The 12032-nt window shown below is 34.1% G+C and overlaps 1 protein-coding gene across 1 annotated transcript; it reads right to left on the reverse strand.

Moving 5' to 3' along the window:
• Positions 1-6918, reverse strand: LOC128206007 (multiple epidermal growth factor-like domains protein 10). The gene is made up of 5 exons (XM_052908126.1): positions 6907-6918; positions 3769-4966; positions 1970-2105; positions 1302-1387; positions 1-493 (listed from the first exon to the last, which is right to left on the reverse strand). Exons 1-5 carry the CDS (start codon positions 6916-6918, stop codon positions 366-368), a joined length of 1560 nt encoding a protein of 519 aa, XP_052764086.1. The 3' UTR covers positions 1-365.
• Between the last annotated feature and the right edge of the window lie 5114 nt (positions 6919-12032).

A 12032-nucleotide genomic window follows, 5' to 3' on the forward strand; every position in this document is an offset into this window, starting at 1 on the left:
ACACTGTTTGCACAGTGTCTGTACGGTACGTTCATTGTATTTTGTGTTTGTACAGAGTAGTTACAGCCTCGGCCTTTGATCGATTAAAAAAGATCGCTTAAGTGTTTTACATTAAAAAGACAGAATTTAATTACGATCCCATTATATTTATAGGAAATATCTTTTAGACTTACAGAACTATTTTGATGACTCGATAAATCGATACATTTGATAATTTAACTGTATAGTTTACATGGATACCCTTATAATGCAATAAAAAACTTAGCCGTACATAGCGATGATATACAAACACGCATTTGTGAACATATACACCACCGACAACATACTATAAAAGTCTTCTATTATCAACTAGTTTATGTACATAGTCATGTCCTTAGCACATGTTCCCCGACATGCTTGTAGTAAGCCGTCGCGTCATTGTAGTAGACTCTGTTGTCTTTACCTTCAATGGTCAACTCGGACCTGGGCTCGGAATCGGGTATTTCATTCTCGGCTGTAACAATAATAATTATTATTATTGACTTAACATCTTATACAATTAATTCGAACAAATCGAAAATGGGACAGCATATACTTATTCTTGCTCTTTAATACATTTCTATCAACACAAATAGTAATGAATTTGTTCAATGCTTATTTTTATCGTGTTTACTTTTATGGAGGAAATTTTTAATCTTATAGGGACTAGACACCAGAAATCCGAAAATACAGTATTTTCTCAAAAAAATTGCCAATATTAGTCAGTAGTAACAAATTTATTGGGACTTATGTGGTAGACAACCACAGTAAATTTCGAATTGGAAAAATGCGCAGTTTTTTTGAAAGATGCGTGTGTCGTATACGATGTGATACATCAGTAAGCAACAATAAATGCGTTGCCCACAGCCTTTCGTGTCAATTTTATGTACGTTTTAGATAATTGTCTTTTCTCTTGCATTTTTTTTGCAATTGTATCATCTGGTGTCTAGTCCATTCAAATAGAATCAATATTTTACTGTCCAAAACTGTTTGTTATACCATTTCTGCCATTTAAAACTTTATGAAAGATGTAGGCGTAAAATGAGCACCTTTATATAACAGATGTATCTGAAAACGTACTATTAAATGTTCTTCTGAAACGTGCGGCATTCGAATGCACGATTTGAAATGAACAAGGAAACTCAACTGTAGTAACAGTTAGCACTGCGTTTTTAATTGTTCATATAGTAATGAAAACAATGTCGTAATTGTAAAACTTATTATGATATCTTAACTGAACACTGTACAATATAACAAAAATACAAGGAACAAAATGTGCATACCCGTGTATGCCACTGCCAATGTTGTGTACGGTTTATCTTGGCATATTCTTGGAGAAATATCTTCATAAGTCTTCCTGCTCTTCTTCCTGTATACAAAATGAACATGCATACGTTGAACTATCAAATGAAGAGGCATTCCAGATAGGTTCCTTCATTTGATTAAATTTAAGAACGTTATAATACATAGAAGGGTATTTAGACCAGTGCAACCCTTCTAATTACCCAATCAGCTTATGACTAATCTGTCGGCAATAAGATAGCTTTATTTTAAAAAGTATTTATTAGTTTGATGTTAATATATCAGTATATTACAAGTATACAGGAATAAAAAGATTGTTCTAAAGTTCTACAGATTCAATAAGCCTGGAACCAAAACAATGTTGACAAATTTCGCCGCCATAAGTTATTTACTTTTATAATTAGAGTTACCGACGATTTGTTTGTCAATTGATATCAATGGATAATGATTAACTCACAACGGCTTAATTAAACATATCATTAGAAAGATGTTTTACACACATGCAGTTTATTACAAGAACTTAATAAGAACAAGCTTAAATAAACTTAAAAAAGGCACACTGATTTTTTAAATTCTACGAACAATATGTTTTTGATTCTCTGTCGCGTTTACGTTAGGTTTGGAGCGTTTATAATAAAGATAACTTCACCAAAGAATCCCCTTTCTCTTCAATACCAGGACAACCACCACTAGCGCTACAACAGCACACGGGCCAAGCACACCACCAACCGCTCCACCGATCACAGAACCAGCTTTAGATTCTTCAGTTTGTTGGTTATGGCCGTCTTAAATTGCATGATTAAATAATTATTTATCTTAAATGAGACGCTTTATTAACATTTCCTTAAACAACGTGATCATCGACAGCCGCAAAGGAAGCGTTATTATTGAATTATTACTACAGCTGTTCAATACCTACCAGTCTAGTCTTATTCGAATGTGTTTAAACTGAGTAAAACAACGCCCTCTGCTGTTCTGGTAACTTGATATTCTACTGGTAATAATGTTTCCTTTTGCCTTATATTCTTTTGAATAAATTTCTTAAACCTCATTTAAAATTGACTTTAACAAGGGAACATTAAACCGGATTTTAGTAAAATCAACAACAGTCTTTTGCATGAGAATTGAGCAATGCTTCAATTTACAATTATACATTTGTGCTAACCTCATATGTGAACCATTGTCACAAAGATATTTCGTCAAAACGTGATTTTTTTAAAATATTTATATTCTGTATTCGCGTTTGAATCAAAATGAAGTATCGGGTCTTTATTTCTGAAAGGGAGCTTGATGTGTTTTGAAAGCACATTTAGAACAATGAACGGTTTAAAAAATACAATGCATTTTTGCAAACAGTTGTTAAAGATCAAAGTTGCACAGTTATCTCTTCAAAACATGAATAAATAAAAAAGTTAAAAAAAATTACGGGTTAAATCTGTCCTGTATTTAGAGCATAGTGCGTGTTTAACGTACTTAAAACACTGAGCACCGCTATTAGAGATAATGCATTTGTACAAACGTTCTGCGTAGATCAATGCTGCATAGCTAATTCGTCAAACGCTTTACAATAGGAACAAAGGACATTTGACCGTTTATTTACGCTTTTTGCGTTTGAATTAAGAATAAAATTTCCTTATTCCATATTCGGTGCCTGGTGTGTTTTATAAGCACTTTAGAACTAAGTAGCGCTTGAATAGACAATGCGTTTATGCAAGCTATTTGTTTAGACAAATTTCCATAGATATTTCGGTAAAAAAGAAGTTAAAACAAAAGAATGTAGCTCCTTAATCCTTATTGAACTTTTTCTTTTTCATTCCTTAAGATTAATGGCATAACTATTTGTTTAGAGTTTAAAGAGATTTCATGTTCACTTTCGATACCATATTTCGAATAATGAATAAGGAACCAGTTCATTTCTCCTTTCTAGTTTTTATTGTATTTGACTCTACCCGACAGAAATTCAAACAGCTGTTAGAAATATGCTGTAATAGATTGTTGGAACACTTTAAATACATTACAACGTTTGTACGTGTGAACATTGTAGTATTCCATATATTACCTAAATGCGTTTTGAAAGACCAAAAATACTAATATTATCTTCATTTTTAATAATTCATTTTTGAATAAGGAACCAACTGTTGACCTATATCTTTTCATCCTTCCAAGTTTTTAACCAGTTATGAAATAATCCCCATTCAAGGTCTCCATGAAACAGAATAACACTAAATATTTCCATTTTATAAACAGAATTTCTTTCGTTTGTAGAAAAGCGAGTTTCTGGTCTATATTATAAATGCTTACTTTAGTAATAATCTATAGTATGTGAATGCGACTCCTGCTAATTTTCTATGGAAAATAAAGGTTTTGTAATATAGTGAGAATATAGTGGAAATCTGACAGACACCGATGAAACACAAGTTAATACACACATGCAAATTCTGTACATACCAGTTGTACACGTATCGCCAGTAAACCCATCAGTACATCCGCTAATGCACTTCCCCTTTGAGTCACAATTTGATTCTGTTGTGGAATTTGCACAATTCTCAGAGCAGACATGTTCACACGTTGACCCATAATAATTAGGTTTACAGCCAAAACAGCTACCAGTTTGCCTTTCGCATCCATTTGTTGAGCATGCGGATCTACATGTAGTGTTGCAAAAGTCGCTATAGTACGATGACGAAGTGCATTCCACACAACGCCCTGACTTTATGTCACACTTCCCCTCTTTACACGTTGTGCTACACGCTGAACTACAGACATATCCGTAGTATCCGGCTTTGCATTGCGTGCATAAATTTCTATCTGAACAGGTTAAGCAGTTTGCAGGACAATAAAAGGTACAGGATCCGTCTGCTTGATTGCATTTTGGATGACATGTAGAAGGACATGTTAAATTACAAAATGTACCAAAGTATCCTTGGTAGCAGTTGTTACATTCCCCATTTTGTAAACAACCACTTTCACCACAATGACTGCATCTAATGTCACATTTTGAACCGTAATAACCCTTTGCACATGTATAACAAACGCCAGACGATTGGACACACCCCCCTTCACAGTTAGTGGGGCACGTGTTGTAACATGTTGATCCAAACCTGCAAACAACGCACTCATTGCAGTTTTCACTGTCAAGACATGATGTGCATGCTTGTGGACAAGGTCTTGTAATACAGTCACCGGTCATTATGTTACAACCGGTGTCGTCGCTGCATTGACATTCCAATTGACATTTTTCTCCATATCTTCCAGTCGGACATACAGTGCAAGAATAATCGTTAGAACATTCTTCACATGCGGAGAAACATTTTGCAGTACACGTTGGTAAATAATATCCTGGTGTGCAATTGCAGTGACCATTGTCCAAGCAATTGTTACCAAGGCAAGTTGGTGAACATTGAGTCTGGCAGTTATATCCGTAAAATCCCTGAATGCAAGTACACGATCCGTCTAAAGGATTACATATTCCGTCTTTACAACCCACTGCACAGTCTTGGTAACACCGTGCACCCCATTTCCTAATATCGCATTCTTCACACTGTGACGCATTGCTACAGCTTGTATAGTTAACCCCAATAGTATTACATGGATTACAGCCGTTGTTAAATGTTAAAATAATACTCTCCAGATTTGCAATAGCACACTAGGTTGCTTGTGTTCCCGGTACATGATTCGCAATATTCAGGACACGGGTTATCTTTGTTAGAAAAAAAATCATAAAAACATGCATAACGTTAAAATTTATATTGAATGTAATGAACATTATTTGAATCAATCAAATTTGAGTGAAACATTTTATATTTTGCTCATTTATGAAGTAATTTATATTTATATTAATTAGTGCAACAAAAACAGCGTCAAGCTGCCACTCTATATATTGATGCTAATTTCGGATGACACTTTGCAATATTGAAGACTTCTTCAAGACTTGTTAAAAATATTGACGTAATCAGAAAGCCCAAATAAATATTCACAACTTGTCAATATCATGAAAACATTACTACTATGGAATATTTTTCATACTATAAATGAATACAATATTTGGTAAAAATGATTGCGAATTTGGGGGCAAAACAGATTTGTCGACTTTATTTAGTCGTTATTTTTGTCAATCATGGATCGGGCACCTTAGACAAATAATTGTAAATTCGTTTCGTAGCGAATGTATGCTGTATTTGAGTGTTTGCCTTATATTGTAAACAAATCAGGGGCGCTAGATTCGTTCTTATTAGTGAAGAATCGTTATTTATTGCCGATGCATCTTTTCATTATTGCGTGCAGTCCTATATTTGCACATGCGCAGGAAGCCATGCCTACTGTTTGCATATGCAAAGGCGTAATTTCAGTGTCAACACTGATTTAAATGAGGTCAAAATACCTTGCAGTGATTAACATGACTTTTTGACAGGCTTAATTTTAAAGCTGAATGGGCAAGCACTCAGACGGCTAGGATTTATTTAGTGATTCATTCGTGACTAAGAACCCACGGTCAACTTGTTGCACTCCGCTCCCTTATGTTACTTATTCACGAAAAATACTTAATAATCTCTAACCTTAAAGATAAAAAACGTAAACTCTTACCGGCAGATTTGCAAATATCCAAAGGCAAGTACACTGTAAAAATAAAAACCGCCGTGAATCCAATGAGATTCATCTTGTAAAAAAAATAATAATTGAATATTATTGATGTTACACGAATTCCGAATATGTTCCTTATTGAAGGTAACTCGAAGGTATTTAACACATAGTATAAGGTAAACCAGGAAGTTCGACTGAAGCAGTTTCTTTGCTACAGTCAACTGCACATCACGTATAAGTTTATACTCGTACATGTACAAGCTCGATACACGTATATATCCTTTAAGGATATCCAAGTTTAATTTTTTCAGAGAGAATATCATCTGATTTATAGTACATTATAACTTATTTTTAACTGGAACTTTTACGGGAGATTCCCTTCACAATCTTTTCTTAAAAATGAATAAAACATTGAACTGCTGATACTTTGAAGTTCAAAAGTTTAAACACTGTGTGGCACCTTGAATAGTGTACTTATTTAAACAAGCTAGAATAAAAAGCGCGCTGTTACTTTCCGTTTATAATTATTCATATTCATCAAAGAGCATATAATAACCATTAATCTAGCTGTGATTGTTAAGTGGTATATATAAAAATATAAAAAAATGTCCGTTCTCGTTCTTGTTTCAAGTCGCCTACTTACATTTAACCACGTAAGATAAAATATTAATAATTAAACAATGTTTTCCCTCCCCCAGGGATAGAGTCCAAAAAACCGCACCCAGTCTGGGTATTGCTTGTACTTGAGCGTGCCCTGGTCTTAAGTGCGCGCTTCTTATATACTATCAGAGTTTTGGTTGTGGAGACAGCTCGTCCTTGAGCCCACCAGACAGTGTGACGAATGAGATCTTTGAAAAATATGGCCCTACAGTACTGTAGTGTCCTCTATGTAATATAATTAACCTTGCTGCGCTCAAGTGTTATTACTTTTATATTGACAATAATACAATATAATTATGTTTCTGCTACATTAAAAATTGCATAACATAAACTATTGTATCTTACCCATGTAAGCATTATAAGTAGCGCTACACGCTACAAGATGTGTTTTTTATTATACTGATTTTGCATTAGGCACACGGACAATAATGGTAACTATAGTATGTATGGATCCATGTTGTTATACAGAACCGATTAAATACTTCATCACTGTAGGAATGAATATTTATTGTCGAATTTCTATATTTAATTCTATACAAACCAAGGCCAGTATTCAATATTGATCTTATTCTTATCTTTAGACATGCCTCAGTGATTCCATTTAGCCTATTGGTCAGCTCAATATACAGGCCAATCAAAACACTTAGTTTCTAATCTCAGATTAAAATTCAATCTTAGTTGCGTATTGTATACGGCCCCAAACCTCTATTTTCAGTGTAGAGCAAAAAAACCCATCAACAACACGTGAACGTTACGAGATTTACAAATTTTAATGTCTGAAGAACATGCTGAAAAGTGAAAAATATAGATATCCAACATTTATATGCAAAGCTGTTGTGTCAACATAAGTAATGTTTGAAAATTGTTTGATCATATATCTTTTGAAGTCTGTAGCACATGCTGAGATAAGAATAAAATTTCTTTGGATATTAATTTTACATTTTACTCAAAATATAATAAAGATTTTGTGTTGAACATACGAAATGTTTGGATGTCTTTTGATAAGATAATGCCCCAAAGTATTTGAAAATAAGATAAAATAAGCACATGTTTTATCCTAACTGTTTGCATGCATCAGGACTGGATTCAAGGTAAGTTAGACGTCGCGTAACCTCATCTTTCAGAACGGAGCTATGCTTTATATGCCGTGTTATGACAAAATTACATACTATACTAACTTTACAAATGTCACAAATGGCCGATTTCTTTACTGAAGCACCGGTAATCGGCAAACGTTTTGGATAAAACAACATACACACAATATGTTTAAACTTGGTAAACACTCCTTCGTTTTCGGGTGTCAACATTAAGTTATATTAACTTTAATATATAATAACGCCCCGACCAAATTAAATGAAATTAAATAATGATTTTAAATCGTAATTGAAAGTGTGTCAGTGCGGTAATGCCGGGTCACATGCTCGGGGACGTCTCAAAGTAGAATAAAAGAAGATATAATTCCTGTGTATTTTTGTCGATAGCACACACACTATTTTATTAATATAATCAAATATTAATTTGCAAATACAATATATTGTTAATGGTTTAGAAAGTTTTAAACAAAATCAAACATGCCTAAAGATTAACTAATTTAGTACATTAGACCTGGGAGTAAGAGTGCTATTGGTCCCAGAGTAGACTGAATTGTTATTAAGAAATTTTGTATGCGAATTACACGTAAAGTACTGCTTATGTCAAAGGTATCAGTGGCGGCGACAGGAACTCCTAACGGGGGAGGCGCATGTGCGTTTGATGGGGTTTTTCTTTCCGCCCATTTGGAAATTTTGTTTAATAGTAAACTATTGGGAAAACCACAAGTTCTTCAATGATTAGGGATCCCAATCCTATCTGCAAACGGAGGAATACAATTCAGAGTGCCTAATGCAAAAACCTTTCAAAGATACGATGCAGTTATTGTTTGGAACTATGAGCATCACAAACAGTGTGTCTTAGAAAATAAAAGGTTTAAGACTGTGTGATCATAGAGTTTCATAATAAAAAGCATCATTGTACTTAAACTGGGAACAAATAAAGAAAACATTATTAAAAACGACATGCATCAGCTGAACTTTTCTTCGAAATGATTATCTATGTAAAATATTTGAAGAAATAAATCGCCCCCCCCCCCCCAAAAAAAAAAAAAAAAAAAAGAACGAGCAAGATGAGCCATTCGTGCCTTTCCCACTGTCCGAGAAACAAATACCAGTAAGACATTCCACGATGAATTAATATACGCATTTCGATCCATGAAACCCTGGTTTGAATATACAATAACCGCCTGTATTACACGTTTCCCCTAACACAACCATCTGAACAAATTGAACCACATTAAGTGTCCCTTTACTGCATGTTGCAAAAAATATTCCTACGTAAGTACACACTCCACAGTCGACAGCCAGAAGTAACCTGAATCAGATGATGTATATACACCATCCGATAGGTAATGCCCTATCGCACAAGATGCACATTGTTTTGAATCTCCGGCTTTTCCACACGAAATGCAAAATTTTGGACAAGGTTAACAAACTTACAAAAAATACATTACAAATTGTAAGATCGTTTACAATATACGAAGAAAAATCTATATGGACGACTCTAGCAGAGACAATTCGAAGATAAAGACTCGCGAATCAACGCCTCATAGCATTCAACGCAATACAAATAAAAAAACTTACAGTGGATTCATCAATTTTAAAATATCATCAACAGGAAGGAAGTTGTACAGATATACGAGATTTATAAGTTCACATCAACAACGATCACATAAGACAATCACCCAAAGATTTATCAATATTGTCTCAACAGGCAATAATAATGTTAACTTAACAGAACGTGCCAATGCGGTTTCTCTTACATTCTCAATAATTTGTAAAGGCTCAATAACGTTAAAATAATTTGAAAAAGTTGAAATGCAAACACATACCTTTGTTACCACAGTGGTTTATCAATGATTTAGGGTAAATTATACATTTGAAGAAAAGTATCACGGCACATTGCAGTTACTTACCACATTAAGTAAAACTTTAAAATATGTTTAAATGTAAATGTCCTATATTCTGTTAATTTATATAAACAATAATGATATCAAGTCATGCAAGATGTGTATTTAAAGAGATAACAGGCAATGCTTTTATGTACATGCAGGTGGTTTGAATGGAAGATATGCACCAAATTAACAGCATGTACAATATAAAGCATGTGATACGTGAACACGTTTTGGTAATCGTAATATCCTATGGTTTGAAATAAATTGTACAGCAAACTATAAGGAAACTAAATTGTGAATACTTCCAGATTGTTTTTAAGTTTAAGGGGAAAAAATATCAAAATCATATACATCCACTGAATCATCGACTGAATTAACCTAAACACGGAAGTTTGTTTTCATAGACCATGATATGCAACTATCAATGCTACAGTCAACTATACATACTGAATAGCTCCGAAGCGAAGGCATAAAGGTTCTTAAAAATTAAAATGTCAATGTAGTTGCAGGACCTTTAAATAAAAAAGTGTTTAAATTATTCTTCAATTGATGCATACATAACATTTTCTCGCAGGGTATGTTCTAGTTTGTGACTATATTTTATTTGTATTATGTATAGGCTTAAGCATAATGATATTGAACAGAGGGGTTAGTTTAATATGAAATAAGGCGCTGCCTCCACAGCTAGAACCATAACTTGATTACGCATTCACTCACTCATACAAACAATCATACCAACAATAATGTCAAAGCGTAATGTATCGATAACAAAAACAACATCATACCAATCTAAAATGAAAACTTTAATCTTACAGTTCCTTAAGAACTCGATTTTACGAGCCGCTGTAAAGGGACCGGAAGGCTTATAATGCACAACTTTAATTGACGAAAAAAAACCTGTCGCATCACAAAAAGAGGAGAAAAATGCCATTAATAAACCACTTGTGCTACATTATAGTGAACACCAACGCCTCAAACGTGCGGCTGTTCAGGAATCGAGTCCTCCTTTCGTACTATTGCACGGGAACCGAAGGATGTTATTTCGCCACCGTAATAAAGGAAACCGTAGGCCTCTTATGCCCCGCTGTAATAAAACAAAGGCTAGTAACGTGCCACTGTATGTGAACGTAAGAACACTAGCAAACTACAGTGCCCACTATTGCAAAATTGTAATGGAACCGAACGCCACTTACATTTTATCTTCAGAAAACAGAACCTACAAATTGCCACTGAAAGTGAAGTGTAGGCAACTAAAACACAACTGAAAGGCAACCGATTTCCTAGCGCCCTTAAGTAAAGAAATCGACATGTTAATAATTTAGAGTCATACAATAGTAAAACGGCAGGCCATTGAGCAGTTATAGCATATCCGTCAATTGAAACGCAACCTATTTTATTATAAAATACTTATCACGCACATTTTTTTTGTTAAAGGCGACTCATTCCTAGACTTAATAAAACATCAACAATGATATTGCGTACACTTAAACGTTTCAGTAAATAGCGAATGTGCCCACATATATAGAAATATATTCGAACATCACATGCTTTGTCACGGTATGGTGAAGGGAATGCACTAGTGCTATTTCCTGTAGTGGCATATGATATGTAAAAATAAGTGACCTCTGACATAAAAATATGCATGTTTTCCTCAGAATTTTATATGATGTCACTCCTCACAACGATCTGCTATGAATGACCTATTAATGATAGCATTAAACGTATGCCAGAAAATATCGTAAGTCCTAATAGGAAGAAACTGGAGGAACATACGCATACAGACCGATAACTCAGCATGTAGAAAATGAGATCATACACGTATTGGACCATACATTTGAATACATGAACCCTTATGAAGGTTTGAAGAACAAAAACATGTTTACCGGAACATCATATGAGGAATGTGGCCCATAGCAAAAACAGATCGACAGTAGTACATGGACGCGTTGTCTTACTTGACAGGATGTGCACGTCGGCCATTTTGAATGATGTGACGGGAGGTGTGCAGCGGCAGTTATATGTTTGTCCACAATGATCAGTTTTCAGTTTAAAACGTTGGACAGTGAATTTGTCATATTTTTAATTTTGTGGGTACCATTTCAACTTGAACTATTCGATCATTGCAATGCTCAATGTATCATATAACGCTTATTGCAATGTTCAATGCATCATATAACGATTATTGCAATGCTCAATGTATCATATAACGATTTTTGCAATGCTCAATTAATCATTTAACGATTATTGCAATGCTCATGTATCATATAACGCTTATTTCAATGTTCAATGCATCATATAACGATTATTGCAATGCTCAATGTATCATATAACGATTATTGCAATGCTCAATTCATCATTTAACGATTATTACAATGCTCAATTCATCATATAACGATAATTGAAATGCTCAGTGCATCATAAAAACGATTATTGCAATGCTCAATGTATCATATAACGATTATTGAAATGCTCAATGCATCATTTA

This window comes from Mya arenaria, chromosome 10, assembly GCF_026914265.1.
Source record: "Mya arenaria isolate MELC-2E11 chromosome 10, ASM2691426v1".
Lineage (NCBI taxonomy): Eukaryota > Metazoa > Mollusca > Bivalvia > Myida > Myidae > Mya > Mya arenaria.

What these genes read in the sequence shown, in the direction of transcription:
- LOC128206007 (XM_052908126.1), bottom strand. An exon ending in TGGCGATACGTGTACAACTG is followed by an intron (nt 2,106 to 3,768) that starts GTATGTACAGAA and finishes ATGCAATTTAAG; the next exon opens with ACGGCCATAACCAACAAACT. An exon ending in AAGAGAAAGGGGATTCTTTG is followed by an intron (nt 1,388 to 1,969) that starts GTGAAGTTATCT and finishes TTTTGTATACAG; the next exon opens with GAAGAAGAGCAGGAAGACTT.